This window comes from Thunnus maccoyii, chromosome 11, assembly GCF_910596095.1.
Source record: "Thunnus maccoyii chromosome 11, fThuMac1.1, whole genome shotgun sequence".
NCBI classification, from domain to species: Eukaryota; Metazoa; Chordata; class Actinopteri; order Scombriformes; family Scombridae; genus Thunnus; species Thunnus maccoyii.
The window spans coordinates 22,260,463-22,283,493 of record NC_056543.1 but is presented as its reverse complement, the minus strand read 5'-3'; the positions used below and the strand labels follow the sequence as shown (position 1 = coordinate 22,283,493).

The window sequence follows — 23,031 nt, the reverse complement described above, 5'->3', positions numbered from 1 at the left end:
CGAATCAATCAATAACTGCAGGTATTAAAGTCCGTCTTTACCTTCAAAACGTTTTCCTCCTGGTTTTACGCGTGGCAAAGCCCTTGATTAAAGCGGTAGAGTCCAGGGCTCTTACAATGACATGTAGCCTAAATCAAGCACAACTCCCGTTTTAATATAAGTTGTTTTGATTGTTAGCTCCAGCATGCTAACTACAGCTAGCCGCTTTCGGACTTCTCGCTCCGGCGACACACGCCAACAAACAGCCGCTGGATGGTAAGAAACTCTGAATAACAGTTAGTTACAACCAAGAACTGAAGCTCAGAGGGTTAAACAAGCTTATTAGAGACAAAAAGATACGACGGGACAGACGACGAAAAGTGAAACATGACGCGAAATATCATGCCACTTCCGGTTTCGCTTAGAAGCAAGGGTACTAAAACGGATGACAGATGTCACTTCATTCTAAACATATAAACAGCATAGACTGTGACAAACAAGTAGGATTTTTTTTCCTCCTGTGATTTTTATTTTATTTTTCCCCGAGCCTTGTGGGCCGTTTCACAGGGCAGATTCCTAGATTGGCGGACCTGGCTCCTCGGGGCTCGCCCATAACACCGGGTCTAACATATGTAATTTTTAAAGCCAGAGAGGGTTATCAATCAACAAACACTCTAAAGGAGTTCGTCCAGTGATGTATTAAAAGAGCAGTATTCTGTTATCCATCCATAGTATGTATGTGTATGTATTTGTGTATGTATTTTAAAGAAATGTAATAAAATCAAGAAAACACCGCCTCATAAAAAACAGCAACATAAACTGAACTGACTCACTGGACAATCAGAAACTCAGTTTGAGAAAGAGAGAGAGACAGAGGTCAATAAAAAAGCCAGTGAATGTTTAACTGTTCAGTTACATGTTCCATAAATGTTCTACATGGTGACCTAAATACTGTTTCAGATGTTTCCACACACTTACAGGATATAATTCTAGTGAAAGAAAACTGAATGTGTCATTTATGTGTAACTGCAGAATTGTTTGGCATTCAGAAGCCTTTATTCATGATCCAGTTTCAGCTCATACCTGTGTGGGGGTGCAGGCATCTCCCAAACTCCCCTGTTCAACCTGTGTGCATGTACAACTGGTAATAACTTAATAACAATGGATAAAACTATGACACCAGCCATATCAACATAAATACCTGTAAGCAAATTAACATTTACAAAATAAGTATTGTACAGTAAGGTACATCGGAGCTGGTAAACTGACAACAGAAGAGGTGTCGTTGATGGTTGGTATAATAATGCAATGTGCATTATTTCACTGTCAAGTGCTCATGGGTTCTCCTAATTGCAACAGTATACATTTACAATAGTATGAAGCAGCAGTTTGTTTTTTGATCTTCATGCAGGTTAAAATAATGAAATCCTCGTCCAATTTCAATCACAAAGTTCTGCATAATTCAACTGAGTGTTGTCAAACCCAAGTTTAAAGGGCCATCAAACCAATATAGTGCTGCATATAATCCTGCAGAAATGTCTTAAATATATATATATTAAAAAAAAACAACACAATTTGCGTTCCCCATCAATGCTTCCAGTGTAGCACCAGAGGAACCTCTGAAATGACATTAGATGATCACTGCAATAAAAATGAGAGTAGTGTCAGATTTATACTTCTAAAAGATCTGTGCTTGTTGTACAGAGTAATATTGTGTTGAATATTTATGTGAGAAAGAAGATGAAATGACAAGTGAGACAGCGGGAAGGAGACAGACAACAGGCATTAAGCACTGAAATAAACAAGTAAGTGCTTTGACTTTAACATCATGTTAAAGCTGTCATCCTGCAGTGCAGTTTAGGTCCAGAGAAATATCTCAACAGGCAAAGATATTTGTTTTGATAAAGCTGATCATCTGTTGTGTTGCTTAGTGTGGATTTAAAGCTTCACTTGGCAACTTTACACGCTGCTGGTTGAGGACAATTTCTTGTTTGGCTCTTATCATAAGTTTTAATTAGTCACTTCTTGTAGTACTGATCATGTTCAACATTTGAATCTGTGGATCTCAGTGCAGCTTCAGTTTGTGTTTTAGGGTGAAAAAGAGTAGATCCTACTGTACATAAAAATTTTTGCCTAATGTAGCCTTAAGGGATAAGACTGCCGTTATAGTTTTCTTGTTGTCAACAAATTCCATGAGAAGACCAACAATGTGTTCGTCCGTCTCTTGATACAGCCTGACTTCCCTGTTAGTTTCACTCATACCCATTTTTTCATACTTGAGACGCTATTCCTTAAAAGAAAAAAAAAAGCTGGGCACTGTAGGTTTTAACAAATGTCAAAGAGAAGTAGCATTTTTGGGGGACTATTTTTTATTTTCAGCAGCGGATTAATACACATTTTGTGCACTAGTTGGTTACCCAGTGCAACAGAGTGGCTCATTTATGGTTTTTTTGAGGAGAAAAATAAGCTATATCAGACTTTACATGGACAACACTTGTTAGTAGGATCAATTGATTGTTGGTTTTGGTCTTTTCATGGGATTTGTCATCAATATGAAAAATATATCAGCAGCCTTTATCCTTTAACTGACAAACTGATAACATCAAATAATCACAGCTGAGACAAATACAAATATGTGAGTTGCTTCATCTTTGTAAAGAACACATTTGCACGTCTTATTCTAGGGACAAAAGTTTAAATGATCCAGAGTGGCTGTACGCTTCCAGATGCTACTACTGGCACAGCAGCCAACATTGTCTGCACGCTGGCTACAATTTAACACAGAACGCCGTATCTTTACTGATTTTGGCTGTGAACTGGCTGTGAAAAGTGTGTGATTCTAGTACTACTGAGAGGAGAGGGGAAACTGCTATAAAACAATCTACAGTAGCACTGGCACTTGGACATTAATCTTCTTAACAGTGATTAAGCACAACAACAGTTGTTTCAGTTTGTGATGGTATATTTGTTTGCGTGGTGCTGTCATCAGTATCTCCTTCAGTCTTTTAGTTCCAGATAGAGTAGTCCATTTAGGTCTCAACTTTCCCGTAAGTCCCCTCCGGAGGGCGATATTGTTTGGGGAAGGCCTTGAGCTGGAGGGAGTTAAAGGCGTATTTACGACATCCCACGTTCTTCATGGTGTTCTCTCTCCTGCAGCCCTCACTGTGTGTGGAAACAGAAACAGAAGCAATTCATTTATTTTTACTTTGGCAAATACATCACTTTTCTAATATCTTTTGGTGCAGGGGCAATAACAACTGACCTGCGCATGCAGTCCAGGGCCTGGTAGAAGACCTGTGGGGCGAGAGCGTGCTCCTGCTGCAGGATCTGACACTGCTCCAGGGTCAGAGACATGGCTGTGCGGTCCTTGGCGCTCTTACAGCTGGTGAAACGCACTCCGTTCAACCGGCGGCATATCTTAAGTTATCAGAGAAATAGATTAGAGGCAAAAAGTTTTTTTGTTTTTTTCTGTTTTAATTGTAAGTTTCTATCATCTACCATTTCATTCATAGAGTTATATATTTATTTCATGATCTTTATGTTTGGCTTGTTTTGCCTTTTCTTATTTAATTGATTTTTTTGTGGACCACATTAAGACTGGTGACCGCTTGTGGAAGCTAATGGGGATCCAAATTAAGAATAAAGAATAAAGAAAAATTAGCTTTTATATTTGCAGGTTTCATAGAGAAGACATGAGAAGTCAATCTACCTCAGCTGCCTGCCACAAAATCTCCACGTTCTTGCTTTTCTTGGCGTTCACGTTCTGGCTCAGCAGCTTGAACAGCTCGGGCAGACTGGTGGTGCTGCGGGAGCGAGGCAGGCCTGAGGAGATAATAGAGGAGGAATGATCAGGTGAGTGAAAAATGAAGATGTCAAAGAACAGATTTTTCCTTCTGATGAAGCTTTTTTGTATGTAGACTCACAGTCTTCTGGCAGGACCTCTTTAAACTGGTCGTAGTACGAGCTGAGGCGAGCCAAGCTCTCCATGTTGATCACTTCCTGCAACGACGTGTCTCCAAACCTGGACATATATGTACGATATCAGAGCAGCAATCTTTCATGACATTGTTACTGTGATGCTGCCCTGTACTCAAGGGAGCTCAGTTTAAAAATATTTCATCATTCTACAGGACAACCTGTGCAGGCTGCTTTTTGGTTAATCTGGATCCATGTTATTTCTTTATGTCATATTCACATAACTGTTTTAAAATACAGTGAGGGGTTTAAAAAGTTTACACAAATTACAGTCATTTTCATCTGGATTGATGGGTATAACAATGTAAGAGACAGGAAAAATAATTTGTTGTTATTTTTGATTATTATCTCAAATATTTTTATGTAACTATACATCTTACTATAATATCTAATCATCTGAACTAACCCTTCTCTTCTCTCTCTTTTTTTTTACCATCAAGCCCTCAACTTTTCCTGACCTCTAACTCCAGGGACTCACTTCTCAGCCAGCGTTTGCTGTTCGTTGATCCCCACATTAAACAGGACCGGCTGCACACGCAGCAGCATCCCGTTCTGGATCTCCCGTGGCAGCGTGTCAAACATCACCCCAGGCATCGGAACCCTGACGTTAAAACCGTTCCTGTTTCCTGTGATCACCGGCAGCATGTCCGGCCCGAAACCCGAGGTTGCTTGGGTAACTTTAAAGGTGACATTTCTCAGGTCCATCACCCCGACACTCATGTCCTCCAGCATGGCCAACTCCTCACCTTTAAGAGACAAGACGATATCACAGGGGTACGTGTAATAATACTTCAGCTATATGTCTGTGATGATATGGTCATATTCACCAAACTTCACCCAGATTATATCCTCTAGAATTAAAAAGGTTTCCATACACTAACACAGAGCAGTGACATCATTAACTCCACCAAGATATTGTGGTTTTGTTTCTCTGTCTTTTAGTCGGCAGGATATCTAAACATAATTCAGGGAAATTTGGTGGAAAGTTAGGCCATGGACTGGGCAAAGTTTTGGTGCAGATAGAACTAATTTAAAATTGAAATGCTCTGTCTACATATTTCATCCAATCATCACCAAATTTGGTGCACAAAATATGAGAAAAAGCTTTCAATTTGTTTTTGTTTATATCATACCTTTTAACTGATTGGTTACCACATATTCTGTCAAATGTGGCCTATTTGACGTAAGGTCATGACTTAAAATGCATTGTGGTGACACATGCTTACCAATGATCTGACCAATCAAGGACAAATTGATGCCACTTTTTTCGTAGGAATGCCACTCCAGCAGCATCATACATAAACATTTTCACAATTTGGTGATCACTTGAAATTTTTCAGATATTATTTCAAAACCATGACTCCCATCGGCCAGTGGGAATGATTGTCAAATACTAGTATTTTGATAAAAATTATAATTTTTACATTATACATTATGTAAAAGTAACACTTTGTTTTATGTCCCCCTAAACGAGTCCCATAGCATTTATAATCAGTATATAAACATTTAATAAATGGTTTATAACACACTATAATGTAGTTGTAAGCTGATATATGGACATTTTAAAGTGTTATTAATGTGCAGTATTTGTCAGTAGTTCTAACTTCAATAATGACACATTTCTGAACAAGCACACAAGTTACCGTAGGTGCTGAGCAGGCCCTCGTACTGCACCAGTAAGCCAATGGTGTGTAGCTGCCTGAGGAAGCCTGAGTCACAGAGACAGTTCCTCAGCTTGAGAGTGAAGCCGCAGATCAGAGCCGTCAGCTGTAAGAAGGCAAATCATATCAATACAGCCATGAGTTGTCATGTTTTCAATGCAATCAAACACTGTGTAATGACAAGGAAATATCCAAAGCTGCATGTTTATTAGTTCAGTCTATGTGTATGGAAGACAGGATGGGTTGGGGATTTGGGTGGCAGAGACTGACTGACCGTCTGGCAGAAGACAACGTCACGGCGGTACTGCAGGGTGAGGCTCATGGCGATGGTGGGGGCGCTGTCCTGCATTAGCAGAAACACCATGGCCTTCTTGGCTTTATCGCTCATCAGAGACGCACAGTCCGTTAGCGTGGTGAGAAGAGGGTAGAGAGCATCGCTCCACTCACCTGCAGACACACAACACAGGTTATAAACAGTTAGACATGTATGAAAATGTCTCAACAGTTTTACAGAGATGGGAATTCTTGTGATCCAACATGAGAGAGTTGTCAAATTGACATATGATTTGCATACTTTGTATTATGTTTTATACAGTGGATTATTTGGAAATAGTAAAGGAAATAGTAGATTTAAAAACAATATGATGTATTTTTTAAATTTGAAATATCAACAAAACAAACATAGAGCTCTCTTTTGTCCTCAAGCAATCCAACATAGGTTCAAGATCACCTGTAGGAGCCAGGTATAGTCTGTGTTATTGTTGAACACCTTTTTTGGTAACATATGGTAACTTGAGTCACTTGGTGTTGGTGGTGGTACAAATAAGCAAGTCACCTGTTCACCTGTTAGTTTTGTGAAAGGACAGAGAGGGGAAGCCTTATTTTTTGCTGACCACCGCTCATAGTTGTTGATCACCTTTTGAAACCTTTTTGAATGCCTGTGGATACTTTCACAACACTGTATGTTTTTACCCGCAATGAAACTACAAAACGCAGCCCTTTGGATTCTTGGGCAGGTTAGTCTCCCCTACTTAGCCTCTCGGCGACTAATTTTTTTGTTTTAGATAGTCGCCTATATCACTTATGTGTTAAAAGTAATATTTTCACAAGAGCTGGGTTTATTGAACTTTGATTCTATATTCTTGATTAAATTCTTACCTGGAGACGTCTTTTCTACCTCTGGACTGCTATCTACGAGTGAGAGAAAGTAAAAAAATAAAAATTAAGAAAAAATTCTACTTCTTCTTTCTGAAGCAGTTTGAAGTGATGATGAGAAAGAACGTACAGATGTGACGTGAAAGGTATGCAGGAGTCTGGTGAGAGAATGATGATGATGATGATGATGATGATGGTTGATGATTTTGTGGTGATGATAAAAGAAGATGATGTGATGATGACGATGCTGATGATGATGGTAAACCCTTGTCTTTATGTTCGGAATGTATCCAGGAAGCTTTTTGGTTACTATGGATACCTAATGAGAGTGACACATTCATTAACCCACTGATCTTTGCAATCAGCAGTAAGATTGATCAATACACTGGTGCATGAATGTGTCTCATCCACAAACCAGACAGCACAAATCCCGCTTTGTGGGTGTGTGTTTACCTTTCTTGGTGTTTTTCGGATCCTCGTTGGCGAGCAGGAAGACGTCCTCAGAGCTGCTGTCGCTCTGGATTTTGTCTCGCTGCAGCAGCCTGTCCACCCTCTGGATCACGCACTCCAGGCTCTTATCAACATTTAGCCAAACCTTCTCCTGCACGCAAACACAGATTTAGCTTAACATAAAAAAAAAAACACACTTGAGCACAGATATTTAAGAGGCAGATGGACCTACCCACTCCTCCTCGTGCAAATCTGCCTGCAAGGAGGCGCGCTTGCTTTTACTCGCCTCGCTGCCCTCTGGGAGAGTCACGTGGCGAGAGGGCGAGGTGGCAGCACGAGACGGGGAGGTTGGGTGGCGGGAGGGTGAGCGGGATGGGGAGCGAGAGGAGGGTGAGAGGGAGGAGGAGGACGGGGACGGGGTGCTTTGCTGAGTGAACTCTGGGCGGGCGGCTGCCAGGGCGAGGATGGCTGTGGACAGCAGCTTGGAATCGCACACCGTCACCAACTGACGAGTCTGCAGGAGAGGGGGGTGGATAAGAGCGGTAGAAATGTGGTTATAGTGTGAGCATAAGATGAAGCTAAATTAACAGTGAGTTGGAGCAAAAAATGCTCTTTAAAGTTCATGAATTGTGTCCTTTAAAATTAAGGGCAAAATGCTTGTTATAAGGAAAGTTTTTGTTAACTTTATTTTCTATTAGCGGTGTGATTTCCTCATTTTTCCAGTGTGTTAGTCAGGCACAATGTCTTCTTTTTTCAGCTTAAATCAGTCTGTCATAGTGTAAGTTATAGGTTTTAGATTAGATTTTTTTGCCAGTGTCCAGTGTTACTTTTCACTATAACAAAAAATAGTTTTCACATAACTAAATTAAATGGAATAGTTTATTTGATTTAATTTAATTTAATTTGCTGCTGTTACTTGATGTTGCTAGTAAATACTATTTTGAGGGAAAGACGGGGAGGGAAAAGATACTGTTTTATCTGTTTTATGGTGTCCTACAGGACCTGTTTTTACTCCACTTGACTGCCAAAATTCCCGGCAAAAACATTTAACTGATCCTTTGTATCCACACAGTGCGAGTTGAGATAAAAAGTTAAGGCAGAAGAATTAGTAGAGAAAGCAGCGAAGACTGATAACACATTAAAGATCCTTCTGTTTCTCTGAGCGCTGACTTACTTTCTCTGTAAGGATGGCCAGCGTTCTCTCCAGAGCATTAGCTGAGCGATCCTTGGCTGCTCGGGACAGACGCTCTGTGTAGTAACACACTTGTGTCTTCAGAGTGTTAATTTGACCGATTAGCTCCTTCGCTTTCACGACATCCTGAGGCTGATACGCCATTCCTTTAGGGCCAGAGCCAGCAGAGCCAGCGGAGCTTCGGGTGTGCAGTGCAGTGTGCGAAAGACGAAGAAAATAAAAGAGAGGAAATAAATTGTGGTACAAGTGTGGCATACACAGCGATGACAAAAACACAACAAACAACTTGTAATACACTTCAGATAATCTCACCTATCGTCCTCATAAGTGCTGATAGAGTGCAGCAAAAAAAAATATGAAGGAAGATTTGTTAACTGCTTATAACTCAAACACTACCATGAATATTGTGGCACCAGAATCCAGTAATTTCTGCATCACTCTACTCACTTTTTTCTGGCTTCTTCAAGCTTGTGCAACAGTTTTCGGAGACCACAGCCTTTAAAGCCTTGATGGTGCGCTGCAGGAGCACCGATAGTCACAACATCGTATGTTCGGTCTGATCGGAGGACAGAGAACAATAATAAAGAGAGAAAAATAAGATACTGAACAAACTGTATTATTAAAACTTTAAAAACACATAATAAATATATATGCACAAAAACACACCATAGCCAGATTCCCCCTGTACTCTCATCCTCTGGATGTGCAGGTTAGTAGGAATAAACTCCAACTTCCTCTCAGCTTTCAGTGTACTAGACTTAAATGAGGGACCTGGGATGGAGGAGAAAGGAGGAAATAGATTATCAGTATTGGTATATAAGGGGGTAGTTAAGTTCTTATGTGATATTTTACACAAAAATATTGATATACAAGATGATACAGAATGTTAGACAGAGACTATGTCTGAAATCATCCCCCCATTCACTCATTCACTGCTCCCTTTATAATAAACACTCAATAGTCTATAGTGAGCAGAAAATTGAGTTTTATGACACTCATGAATCATTTTGCATCATCACTGACTGGTGTAGTGTTGCATGACGATAACCCACTCAGAAATCATAGACTCACATAAAAAGTAAATTCAGATACAAAAAATGGTCAGTGGTCAAAATCTAAGCCAAGCAAACAAGTAATTTTCTCAGACTTATGAAAGCTCTCCTTGAGCCTTCTCACAGGAGACATTACACAACTGTTTTGACAGGCTGAGTAGAACATCTCCTGCCTGGTAAATTTGCTTGGACATTTAAAATTGATGGAGTACCCATTTAAAATGTTATAAATATACCTTTATATTCGTGCAGGTCACTGATGGTCTCCTGGTAGGTAAGGATGATGGTCTGGTACTGAGTGATGATCTGCCTCCTGAGGTTCTCCCAACATGGCGACAGTTCACCCAGCTCCTCCAGCTCACACACCCTGTGCAACACACACACATTTACGATCAAGACATCCAGCTGATAAATTGATGATCTAATGCAGCTTGTTTAATTAAATGCACAGTATGTAATTTCTGGTGCTAGGGGTCTCTCAATCAAAACAATAACAAAAGACGGAGTTTGATGACATCATGAAGTAGCATGGGATCATGGGAGTTGTTGTCTTCATTGTTAAACAACCACAATTGCTGATGAAAATCGATCTGACGTGACTCCGACAGAAGAAGAAAATAAGAGATTTAGATTTCATTCTAATGAAATAGCCGCAAGCAACATTAGCTAACGTTCACATTATGAATAATTGTGCTCCATCATAAGTGAGCAATACAAACAATAGAGTGGCGAGCTAGTTAGTTCATTGAGTTCCTCCCTCACTCTCTGACGTATCATCTGGTCTTTCCTGTGTTTCCCTGGAAGTTATAGCGAGTAGAGGGGATCAAGGATCAAGTTACATATTATGTCTTTAAGACCTTTGCATAAATACAACAGCTGTTCATTTCCAGCTCAGAATGACAGCAGTGGGAGTCGTTTCAAATACTCCAATTTGAATAGCGATCATGTACCTGCGAGCTAGTAAAGATACATATGACTGCGTGGGATACAAGTAGGTAGGCTACATCTACAGTGCAGTCCATTAGTATTTAGATGGGGACACATTTTTCTTATTTTGGTTCTATGGTCTTAAAACCGATTGAGATTAACGCACTGGCTAATTGTATTTACATCCATATTATGTCCATACAGTGTAGCTACTTGCATCTATTTAAAAGATTTTTAAAAGATAGTGTGATACCACAAAGTTAGTCAAGACTGTAACAGCAAAGATGAGTCACTGGGACAAAGACAAGTCAGAGTCAAAACAACCCCAACACATGGAACCAAAAAGTCCAAAAACATTTAGAGACGATACCACAGCCCAGCCTAAAGGGTAGCCATTGCTTTGCTTTAAGGGATCACAAGCCAAAAAGGTTGGAAACCACTGCAATACAGAACTCTGCTGCTCTTACTGTATGACCAGATGCATCCATTCAATCAAATCGAAAAAAATGTAATGTTACCTGACAGCATCTTCCTCCAGCAACAGTTTGACATACTGTCGAGGAATGTGCAGGGAGAGCACGCTCTCTGCCATCTGCTCCAGGACCCGCAGGTGGTTGCCATCCGTGGTGGGGAAACGATACGTCCGCGACATGACGCCTCCAAACACTGAAGCACGTAGAAACATACTATCACAGATGTGAATCACCATGACATAACTAGAAATCCACATGTCCACTCTCACATAGTCACCCCAGGAGGTTAATAATTAGTTCAGATAGACACACACTCACCAGCCTTCAGCAGTGGGTCTTTACACAGAGATGAAGACTTGGATTTAATGCTCACGGATTCAGTCAGACTTTCATCAACAGGGAGAACCATCTGACACACACAAACACAAAAACACAACAAAGTTTGCCTAAAGAAATCCATCTGTCCTTCAAATGTTTAACTTCCCCACTAGGCTCATTCAAACAGTACAATCAGAAATAGCAGTAGGTTGTGCACAGAGATGCTAAGTAAGACATAGCAGTAGGAATTTAACTTTACTTTCCTGACAAATAAGTTGGAAAGTTTAAGTATTTCTAGCCTGAATAATCAAAACAGAAACTCTCTTAATAGCTCACCCTTCCATTAACGGTGTCTGCTCTCTGTAATCTTGCAACAGGAGCTCTCTGCTCACGCTTCTCCTCTATCTGCCAGGCAATCACAGTGATGTTCCCCACACGCTCATTCTCCGCTGACCTGAAGTCAACATTAAGTAAATTCAACATCCCAGAACACAAATCCAGCAAGCAGTGGCTCTCATGTTTGTCATAGATAGAGGGAAAGGCACCGTGTGCTGTGTCTGTTACCTGAGAGTCAGGTGCAGTCTGTGGTGTTTGTCCTGCAGCAGTTCCTTCACAGAAAACATGGCCGAACCAAGCATGTACATCTGCCACATAAAAACATACACACACACCCAAAGGATTTGAAGGATTTCATTGAAAGAAATATAGGCTACAGAGGGTTTAAAATAGATGAGAGCATAAGAACTTTATCCACTTCCTGACAGGAAATTTGAAGACAATAAAGTCAAGTGGTTTTGTAAAAAATTATTCCTGGAGTGGGGCTTACCGTGCCCTGGGAACGGTCCTTCACATCATAGACAGAAAGTTTGACCTGAGTCTGCTGGGTGATCAGAGAGTCCTGAAAGAACGCTATACTGCTCAGGAAGATAGGGTTACTGGTCCCCTGGAGACAAACAGACACGGAGAGAGTTGAAATGGGTTTGAAGTCTCCAACAGCAAGCAGGAAGGACGGGTAAGCAAGCAAACAGCACTGTACCTCTATAATTTCAGTTTGAGCGTGCTTGGTCCAGAAGGCCTGCGGCGGAGTGGTGCAGCTGACAGCCACGAAGCTGGTTGGCTTACGTTCCATAGTGGGAGTAACCAGCTCACTGCAGGCTACAGCATCATATAAACACAAGAGATTACAAACTGCGGGATTTAATGTAGGATGGTCACTAATCCTTGGCCATGGGAGGAATGTTATATAGTGCTTTTGAGTTGTTAGTACTTGATGATCTGCAGTTGTTACATTAATGCTTTTGGGTCGAACAATATGGATACAAATTAAACATGTCGTTCCACATAGACGATCTAATTACTCCTTCAGCCAATTCCTAACAAGACTCATCTGCCCTCTATGTTTCATCCAAATCAGATCAGTGTTTAAACACAAACACACAATGTCAGTGTCAATGCACGATCCCTTAAAGCAACACTATTTTGATAATTGAAATAATAAAATAAATTGTTTTAGTCATTTTTTTAAACAAAAATGCTAAAGATTTGCTCGTTGCAGCTTCTCAAATGTGAGGATTTGAAGCTTTTTTGTGTTACACGTGATAATAAACTGAATATCTTTAGATTTTGGAGTGCTTATCAGATAAAACAAGACATTTGAAGATGTCACCATGAGCTCTAAGAAATTACAATCACGTATTTTTCACTATATTCTGACATTTTATAGACAACGTCTCTCAATATTCTCTGACTTCACTAACCTGTCTGTGGCTCCAAGCCCATCAGTTCCTACTTAGATCTAAATCTTTAAAATTGGATCACAAATACAGTTTCACTTTTAAAAATTGCTCAGTAATTTCCTAAAACAGCTGGACACTGTAGTTTTAATAGTTTTCACAGTTTTTGTAGTTTGGGGGACTATTTTCAGCTGTGGACTAATACACATTTGGTGTACAAGTGAATTTTTACTGCAACAGGTGTTTGTGGAATTGATTCAAAATAAACCACAGTGCCCACGTTCATGGTAATGAAAGAACGTGTAACGATGTACAACAGTGTGGCTTGTTGATATATTTTTGCCATTTTTGTCAACAATCTAAATACACCATCTAAAATTTCATCTTCAAGTTTCCACCTTCTCTTATAATGGACTCATTTGGCCTGCTTAATTGTAAGGATCTCTGTCAATAAACTGTGTACAAAAAAGGATCTTTCAAAGTTTAATATTTTGACCATTACTAATTATACCATCTCCAGTGGAACACACACAGCCAGCCAATTTCTTCCTGAACTTACCCACACTGAACTCCAGCACAGGCTCATCTGGATCCTGACTGTTTCCTGTAGTAGAGAGAGAAAGAGGTGGGGAGGACTTCTTTTTAATGCCCTGCTGTTTCATCCTAAGTGGAGTGAACAGGTTACTACGGTAGCAGTTACTTAGTTACCTGACAACGCCAACCCCATCATCTCAGCTGAGAGATCAAATGTGTTGGCCCGGTAGACCGACCATGGCCGATGGCGAGGGCTGCGCTCCTTCCCAGACATGGCAGGTTCACGTCTGGGCTGAGGATTGATTTTAGAATGAAGTGGCTGAAGAGCAGAACGATGTCGACCAGACGCAAAATCAAAACTCGTCTGTCACGTCAGTTCTTTGAGATATGTGCGCTTTTCCCTTGAGTGTTGATCTCAGCTGTCACACGGTTGTCACTGATGAACCTGAAAGGGAAACAGATGGAAACAACAAAGTGCTAATCAGTTGTCTCCATGGAAACAGCTGAGGCAGACTGGACATCCTTAACTCTTTGATAATGATGTCATCCTTTCATCGAGATGGCAGCTGAGCTCAGTAAAATTAGACAAAATTAGAAAACTGATTGTAATTAGTTACGTAAAGGTTGCTGCTGCACATATGCTCAGCATTGCATTACAGTGAGCTATTTTAAAAGGTTAGAGAGCTGAATAACTAATGTAAGTTGGCTATTTAAGTGTTTGCCATGATGCTCCATTCTGACATGAACAGTATATGAGAGGATGTGTAGTTTTCATGTCAGTTCTGAACTTCTTCTTTCCTCTCTGTTAATGTGCTAATATAGGCAGTGAGAAGATTTTCTGTGAGAGAAAAGTGTCACTTTTCACACAGCTGTAGACGAACACTGTGACAAAATCAGCACCTGCTGTCTCCAGATGCTATTTTTGCTTCTCTAGTGTTTTTTTGAAAACTGAGGTTTGCTTTCAGACAGACTAGTGTCAACAGATATATACACAGACAGATACAGCAGATAATGCTGTGACTCCGATTTGACTTTTATTAAATGCTGCTGGATCAAGATTATGGCCAAAAATATCAGCATAATGTAGGAAGGCGCCAAGAATCATGATTTATTTCCGAGGCAGCTTCTAGGACACTGAGGAAAAACTGTAATTCAATATTTTTAAATCAAAAGTAAAGCTCCTTTTGCAGGTCTTGTATAAAATACAAATAATGCCCAAGTGTTGGACTTGAAAAACAACATATAGGTCACTACAATGAAATTCTTTTCAATAAATTTAATCTGTTAATTAGGTTTTTGATATTTCTTTAGCATAAGTAGAAATTTTGGCCAGGTGTGAGTTCAGAAAACAAAAACATACAGTGAGCGTTCTTCATCTGGGGTCCATGAATATCACCTGTGGATTTCATGGGAATCTGATGCCATTATTTTTAGAGATAACTTGTCATGGGCCAGTGTGGGTGAAAAGGATCTTTTGACCTGCCAGTGGTACAATATGAGGAGGTCAGGGGGCCACCAAAACCACGAAAGAATTATCCTCTGTGAGCCATGAATTAAATACCAAACATGAATCTGGCTTGTACTTGTCAAGATGTGCTGCTCTAAAACAAACTGCTAGAAAACTGACTGAAAATGCTTAAAATGGCAAAAATTACAGACTGTTTCATTTTTTTGACTATAAACAATACTACAATACTACAATCTGATAACGCACTTACACTATCACTTTAACCACAAACTCTTGGGCCTTACATAGCTACTATCATCTCAGCAATTATTATTCCACCATGTACAGTAAGTACTTGTGGTATAACACATAGTGCAAACCGAGACATCCGTCTGTCACGTCCAATACTCACTTTGTGAAGACAGAGCTGATCAAGCAAAAGCCACAGCGTACAGTATAGAGCTGCACGTGTTGTTACCTAACAGATGCTGCAGTTGTGTGTAAGTGTGAGAGCGAACAGAAAACTAAGGCTGTGCCAAGTTCCCAACACAGGAGATTTGGCTCCACTGAAACATTTACCGCCTCTCTTGTTTCATCTCCTCGCTGTGCTTCTGTCCTCTTCAATCCCCTTTGGTTTCATCTAAATCCTCTTTTTTGCACTAATGTGCAGAGACAAACTGCTAGGCCTTCACCTCTCCATGTCCCATTTTGCCATTTCTTCACGTCTTTTGATTTGTTAGAAATGTCTTTTAAATATCTGTTGGTGTCAGAGCAAATGTTTCTACCTCATTTCTTTATATATTTCTGTCTCGTCAGGTGCGGCGCTTCCCTTGTTTTCATTTTTAACTTCTTGGTTTTTTTGGTCAGTATCAGTGCAGACCACAGCATGCTTATTACAGCAAACAGGAAGAAGAAGAGATGTGAAAGAGGAAGAAAAAAGTCTTATATGTAACATGATTCAGTCAGGGGATTAGGAGGTATATGCTTGATTAATGTCGTATACAGCACAAAGACAAGATCAAATGTCACACAGCCGCTCCTCCGTGGAGACACTGATGTAATAGTTGTACTCAGCAGTGAGTGGGTTGATTCAGCCCCTGCATCACACAACTAAAGATAAATATGAGCAACAAAACTGTGAGTGGAGGACAGACACAGAGGCAGAAATATGAAAGAGAAAAACTGTGTGTGAAGAAAATGTGAAAGGTTAAGAGTAAGTGGTCTGACGACTAACCTGAGCTGAAGGCTGCTTCAGATTGCCCCAGGAGGTAAATGTTTACATTTCCTGTGGCATGTCAGACTTAGTTAACATTTCCTCTTTTATATGCGTGCATGTGCCACACAAATATCTTCTTGCACAGACTGGATACATTTCTCTCCCTTTTCAGCCCTCATATACACAGACCTGGTAGACAGTGGGAATATCTGATACTGGGAGGGTTTGTCTGTCTTTTGCGCGGCTGTTTATTTGATTCTACACTCACGAACAGAGAGGATCCGTGTGTGTGCCACTGTGCATTCATGTGTAAGGACCTCGGTGATGGCGATCTATTTTTACACGTGAATCTGTTTTGACGTCACACGCCGCGCACAATTGAAAACATCGGCTCCCCCGGTGACACACACAACATTCAAAGTTGTCTGTATAGTTACACACATACACACACACTATTTAGCGTGTGATTGTGATGCTCTTTGCCAGTTTAATCTCTGTTTTGGCACCTTCATCTCAGACCATAACAGATGACAAAATACAGCATGGATGCTCTGCCTCATTAGGCTTTGTGGGAGTTCATTGTCAGTGGGAGCCGTCTTTTAACATGCTGTAATCTCCACTGCCTCAGGCACTGCGGGACGCTCTCTAGGAAACCCACAGTGAATCTAATGCAAAACCACGGGGAGTCACGGATCATCATCATCATCATCATCACATCAGTCTGATGATCATCAGCAACATGCAGTCAGCTTGAAGGGAAACACAAAGTTCCCCAGAGTAGCGCGGAAATTATTTGTCGATTTACTGATTAATCTAGTTACAACAATTTTCATAATTTTAATAATTTATAAACTCTTTTATCAATCAAAAAAGCCCAAAATCCTCTGGCTCAAATGTGAGGATTTACTGCTTTTTTTAGTTTTGTGTCATAGTAAATGTTTTAATTTTGGAGTGTTGATCGGACAAAAAACAAGTAATTTGATAACATCCCTTTAGGAAATTGCGATGGGTGTTTTTCACAATTTTCTGATATTTTATAGAATAAACGACTAAACATAAAAATAACTCATAGATAAAGTAAGTTGCAGCTGCATCGGCAGATTATTGATTAATCTACCAATTATTTACTTGATTAAACGCTTAATCTGTTTAAATACAAGAAAATTGTGAAAAATCACAATTTCCTGAAGTCCAAGTCCAACCAACAGTCCAAAACAGCAACACCTTTAACTTATTATATAAAAATATTCATATTTGAGAAGCTGGGAGCAGAGAATGTTTGGTATTCTTGCTTGAAGAGCGATGAATCAATCGTTAAATGGTTGCGAATTAATCTTCTGATGATCGACATATCAGTTAATCAGCAAATTGTTTCAGTTTTACTTGGGAGAGTAATGGAGATGCGGGCTTCCTTTCAAACTGTCAACAGTGTGGCTGGTTGTTACAGACTCCTGGGTTCAAGTCCTATAAGAGCAAGTAGCCACATTGATGAAGTACTACTGAGCAAGAAGCTGAATCCTGACCAGCTCCACAGCTGCTGGTCTGTAGGTGACCTCTGACCTCAATCATGCAAAGCAGGTCAGTGGGAGATATGTTTTTCTTTAAGAGAAGGTGAGGATAATGGTGGTGAACAACCAGAGAGCAGTGTTGTATGAAAGTAGAGAGGATTCAGGTGGTCCTAAGGAGACAAAAATGACCCAGTTAGTCAGGCTGGGAACACACAGCTGGCCCCCTGCAGATGCTGTCAGCACCGGCTGCACTGCAGTGCTTCTCTCTCAGGCATCTTTCTTTCTTTTCTCTAATTCTGTTGATCTGTCTCCTTGCATATGCTTTGTCATCAACATTTCCCTTTTTCTTTTTTTCGCTCCAGCCATCTCCTTTTCCTGTGTCCCCCTGTAACCCCGATGTTCCTCTCAATTTACACCTATCGATCACGTTTCAGTCCGGAGCTGAGCTGTGCCAATCGGCGGTCCCTTGAGTCTTATCTACAGTCGTCTACTTGATGTAGGAGTGTCCTGCCAACCATGCAACACATGGTTGCATGGTTGGCAGGATTGCTGGCTCCATCCACCGAGACTGATCCATTAATTGCTTTCTGATCAGATTGATCAAAGAGGAGGGGAATATGCAAAGGAGTTAATTCTCAAGAGGAGCCACACACACACACACAAATGTAGTAACATCATGAATAAAGAAGTGTTTGTTACCCAGACAGCAGAGAAACTAAGCATGAGAAAGGAACCTTTGATGATGTTGAACTGCTACAGGGTCAGACTCACGCACAGGAGGAACATTCAGAGCTGACACAACACCGTGGAGATGGGAGGGTTCACAAGTCTCTAATGCCTTTTCTCAAAAATATTCATCAAAACGCTCACACAGAATGGGAGCGAGCAATAGAAAGACAGAAATAGGGGGCAGTTGTAGGTGAATCACAGAAGAACTGATATTCAGTTGCCTCTCTGTTATGAAAAGAGTAAAAACTGTGACTCAACAGATCAAATCTAATCCTGTACGCTTTGCTGGGAGCATCTGGGAGGCCTGCTCTTGCGTGACATCATAAGCAACACATCCGGTATTAGATGTAATATACATTGAAAAAAAGTAACATTTTTTTCCCCATAATCCTAAATCAACGCTTCGATGGCATTTTATAAACCTGCGTGAAACAGGGTGTCATCCTGTCTGTTTACCAGGCAGGGTGCATGGAAATAAATGGACGCAGCCCAATGGAGAGTCTATTTATGGCAGCACTGCCCAATAATATTGTCATTATTACCTCAGCGTGGATACATGTTTTTTTTTTCCCACTGACACTCGGACAATAACAAATATTGCGTCATGATATCTGCTGATGCTGCCTGATGCTGCAGGATGTAGCGTTCAGCACAATTAAAAAAACAGCAGGCCATGTATAAAAACATAAACAGCAAAATCGACATTTGAGATCTTGCTCTTTGCAGTAAACATGTATGATTCTGATCCTGCTGGGAGGTGCTGCTTTCTCCTCAAGCCAGCATCCATCCCTGTGAGCAAACACCCTCGACAAACCGCCAGATGATGAGATGTCAAATGAGAAACACACGCAAAAGATAAATAATCCATACCGTTCAGAGAAATGCGAAGGTTTCTTGTCATACTGATGCGCATCCTGGTCGCACACTCGACGATGTCTGCAGTCAAGACTCGCCCTGACTCCCTCTGACACATCGAGACGTAATACAGCTCAGGTGGAAGCAGCGCCTCCTTCCTCCACTGGGCGGCGCTGTGGGCCCGATCTGCAGAGAGAGACTGTACACTGTCACCCTGATTAACATTATTAATTAACATTAATGATGCAGCTGGATTAATGCACGTGCATAGAAAGATCACATGGACTGAATTAATGAACAATATATCTGTCAGTTTAGTGGCAGAATAACAGATGGAAAGTTAGGAATGATAACAAAAATACACATTGAAAGTCATAATTATTAAGTCAAGTTAGTAACTAATAAAAGATATGTTAACTTTTGTGTTTCTAAGTTAATAAATAATAAAACATTAAAAAATAATTAGAAAAGGAACATCTCCTGAAGAAAATGTGTGTGATTGCACTGATATGTTTTGTAGTAGTTTGGTTTTATATGTATTTGAAGTGGTCAATGTACTATAACATTTGGGTGACTTATATTTGCATTTGAATGCAGCTATTTGTCTGTAATCCACCTCATAAACTCAAAATATAATTTCTAGAATTATCTGGTCCATCACAGTTCATTTGCATGTTGAAGTAAATATTTGGACTCTTGTATGAAGTTGCTGCTGTGAATTACGCCTGTTATTAGCACACTGGAACTGAAAACAGCTCATTGGCTTTACATATGTTATATGTCAAACTATAAATGTTGTAATCATGAGTTCATAAAGTGATGATGAGCACGTGGAGATTGAGTGAAGCTGAAAATTTGAATGGAGTTTCTACTGCATTGTATGTTTGGGTTCATGACGGTCATGTCATCATTATGAGAGTGTGCATGTTTTATCAGCATGTCATACGGAGCATTTTGGAATTTGAATGGAGTTTTCACTGTTTATACAGTTACTAACTTATAAATACAATGAGAGTAGATGGGACTTCATTGACTTCCATGTATTTTACTCATAAATCATAATTGTCATGAATATGGAAGTATGCACTTTTGATCCGGAAGTCATACTGAGCATTTTGAAATTTGAATGGAGTTTCTACTGTACACAGTGGCTGACATAAATATAGTGGAAGTCTATGTATCTCTTTCTAAACATTAATAAATCAAAAAGTATAAGTAGTATCAATAACAAAACTCGTAGCATAAATCTACAAATAATTCTGTGCGGTTTGACACATGAATAATAATAATAGTAATAATAATAATAATAATAGGTCTGATTAATCATTAAAAAATAACGAGGAATTATGCAAAAAGTATGAAACATTAAGTTAAAAAACATTTACAAAGTCAAATGTTGACAGACATATATGAAAAATATGAGATAATATGTCAAAATTTTGATTTACTATTACTGATAGGGGAGAACGGGATAACATGAGCCACTTTTTACATTTGATGATTTTACTGCAAAATTGTATAGTGTATTTGTTTCAAATAATAGTTACTATATATACCTCAGGTTGTTGTGTACCCATGGAAATTAAAAAAAATTATCTAATTATTGTGGTTTTAGGAAGATGACCCATCAAAAAAAGTGAGTCCTATGGCACAACTTACCCCAAAGGTAGGGGTAAAATGAACATGAGGATGGGGTAAATAGTGCTACCACTAAATACTGATATAAAAATTACACAAAGTCAAACAAGTTTGAGATAATTTTGAACTTTATTAATGCCATCAATTTAACAACAGCAAAAACTCTACTTTTAAGTAAAATGATATGTTTGTGTCCTGTTGTTCAACATGTTACCTAAACATTTTCAGTAAAGATTAAACTGTGATCTATGAGTGTTAGCTACAGTAAGCATGGGTGTGTAAATGTGCTTTTGTGTATACAGACAGGTGACAAATTAAAGGAAAAACTGGTACAGGTCTGAATGCTTGACCCCTACAGTGAGGGGATCTGAGGGCCCTGTTATGCTTTGGGGGGCATTTTTCTGGCATGGTTTGGGTCCACTTGTCCCCTTAGAGGGAAGGGTCACTGCAAATCAATACAAAGTTGTTCTGAGTGATCACCTTTATCCTATGATGAAACATTTCTATCCTGATGGGAGTGGTCTCTTCCAGGATGACGATGCCCCCATTCACAGGGCACGAGGAGTCACTGAATGGTTGGATGAGTATTAAATGATGTGAATCATATGCTATGACCTTCACAGTCACCAGCTCTCAACCCAGCTGAACACCTATGGGAGATTTTGGACTGACGTGTTAGACAGCGCTCTCCACCACCTTCATCAAAACACCAAACGAGGGAATATCTTTTGAATGAATGGTGTTCATCCCTCCAGAAGAGTTCAGAGACTTGTAGAATCAATGCCAAGGTTTACTGAAGCTGTCCTGGTGACTCAACACCTTACTAAGACACTTTATGTTGGCTTTTCCTTTAATATGTCACCTGTCTGTATGTACAGCATGTTTGTGTGTGGCTTAAACTTAACATTAGTCAACAATTAGGTATTTATTCATCAACATTATAACACTTGTAACATGGATCAAACATTAACAGTGTCTCTAGTCTCTAGAATATCAGAAAATAATTTTGGGGGTAAATTGAGCTTTGACTCAACTTTCCCCAACATCACTGGCATGTTTTACCTCATAACCTCCATTTTGACAAAAATATTTCATACAGTGGCTCAGATTCACAGTTCTGCTAAATTTTATGACCTTGTTTTGTAGCTCACACTGACTTAAATTAACATATAATAATGTTCAAAATGTATCTATTTTAATTAAGATACGAGACTAATAACTTAAGCAACATGATGAATTCACTTGGCATGACAAAAATAATTTTATTTGCTCTGTTTTGCTGACCACTCTCTCCATGAGCTTGAGTCCAAGATGGATTGAGTAATGTGAACTATACTTCCTTAATTTGTGATCACATGATTACTTTTGCTTATGGTTACCTAGATAAAGGGGGTGGCTTATTTTACCCACTGGCTCTATTTACCCCGTTCTCCCCTACTAATTGTGAAAAAGTTGTTTTTATGTGATGTAACTATAGTGACATGAATGGATAATGTTTTTGCAGCAGCTGAAGGTGGAGTGATGGAGTCTGGAGCTCACAATAAGGTGCAGCTTTTTCTTATCAACTACTGACATCATCACAGCTACATGACATTTACACCGCAGATTAAAAACGACTACTGTACAAGTGTAGCTACTCCAGACCTCATCACTGTCTACTGTATCTATTTGAGCTTAAATGTGATGTGCTGAGACTCCCTCACCCAGCTCAGCAGCACCTGGTGTGAGGCAGAGGCTCTAAAAGCATAAAGTTTCTTTAGGATCATGTAGGTCAAGGGATTAGAAATACTGACGTCATGAGTCAAAGTCCCTTCAGCTGAGAAACTGTTGGGAAATTATAAACACATAAATTGTTTTACTGTTTTATTTTTAATCATGATCTAAATGTTTTTTGAAACCCCCCGTCGATGCTGCAAGAAATTCAATTTCAGTAAAAATGCTGAATCTTTTGTTCATTTAGCAGTTTTATTGGCCTAAAAATAGTCAAATTTAAATCGTCTAAAAATATTTGTCCTTTCAGATAGGTAATTCATGAGCGCCAAACTGGCGGAAACTGCTTTTATCTCAAGTGAAAGTTGAAACTACAGTACCAGCGCCATGTGTCACCGAAACTGGAGATTGGCCCCTTGAATTGCCCGCAGACACACCTCGTGCAACCCTTTTCATTCGCTTTTCATTCGAGTGACGGC

The 23,031-nt window shown here is 39.8% G+C and overlaps 1 protein-coding gene across 5 annotated transcripts in view; it reads right to left on the bottom strand.

The window, feature by feature from the left end:
• Positions 1-22,974, bottom strand: part of inpp4aa (inositol polyphosphate-4-phosphatase type I Aa) — a 28,007-nt gene extending 5,033 nt beyond the window's left edge. The window contains exons 1-25 of one of the 5 annotated variants that reach the window (XM_042425776.1): positions 22,933-22,974; positions 19,220-19,390; positions 13,624-13,894; positions 13,475-13,519; positions 12,219-12,337; positions 12,009-12,125; positions 11,747-11,826; positions 11,519-11,636; positions 11,183-11,273; positions 10,910-11,057; positions 9,701-9,831; positions 9,079-9,183; positions 8,860-8,968; positions 8,395-8,590; positions 7,453-7,734; positions 7,224-7,371; positions 6,901-7,089; positions 6,774-6,806; positions 5,890-6,062; positions 5,598-5,721; positions 4,433-4,700; positions 3,903-4,000; positions 3,689-3,801; positions 3,242-3,396; positions 42-3,141 (exon numbers count right to left, since the gene is read on the bottom strand). In XM_042425776.1, the coding sequence (XP_042281710.1) occupies positions 3,009-3,141; positions 3,242-3,396; positions 3,689-3,801; positions 3,903-4,000; positions 4,433-4,700; positions 5,598-5,721; positions 5,890-6,062; positions 6,774-6,806; positions 6,901-7,089; positions 7,224-7,371; positions 7,453-7,734; positions 8,395-8,590; positions 8,860-8,968; positions 9,079-9,183; positions 9,701-9,831; positions 10,910-11,057; positions 11,183-11,273; positions 11,519-11,636; positions 11,747-11,826; positions 12,009-12,125; positions 12,219-12,337; positions 13,475-13,519; positions 13,624-13,723 (3,075 nt within the window). In that variant the 5' untranslated portion in view covers positions 13,724-13,894; positions 19,220-19,390; positions 22,933-22,974 and the 3' untranslated portion in view covers positions 42-3,008. Of the gene's footprint in view, positions 1-41; positions 3,142-3,241; positions 3,397-3,688; positions 3,802-3,902; positions 4,001-4,432; positions 4,701-5,597; positions 5,722-5,889; positions 6,063-6,773; positions 6,807-6,900; positions 7,090-7,223; positions 7,372-7,452; positions 7,735-8,394; positions 8,591-8,859; positions 8,969-9,078; positions 9,184-9,700; positions 9,832-10,909; positions 11,058-11,182; positions 11,274-11,518; positions 11,637-11,746; positions 11,827-12,008; positions 12,126-12,218; positions 12,338-13,474; positions 13,520-13,623; positions 13,895-19,219; positions 19,504-22,932 lie in introns of those variants that run through there. The other 4 variants (XM_042425778.1, XM_042425777.1, XM_042425780.1 and 1 more) reach the window with 4 other exon arrangements.
• Between the last annotated feature and the right edge of the window lie 57 nt (positions 22,975-23,031).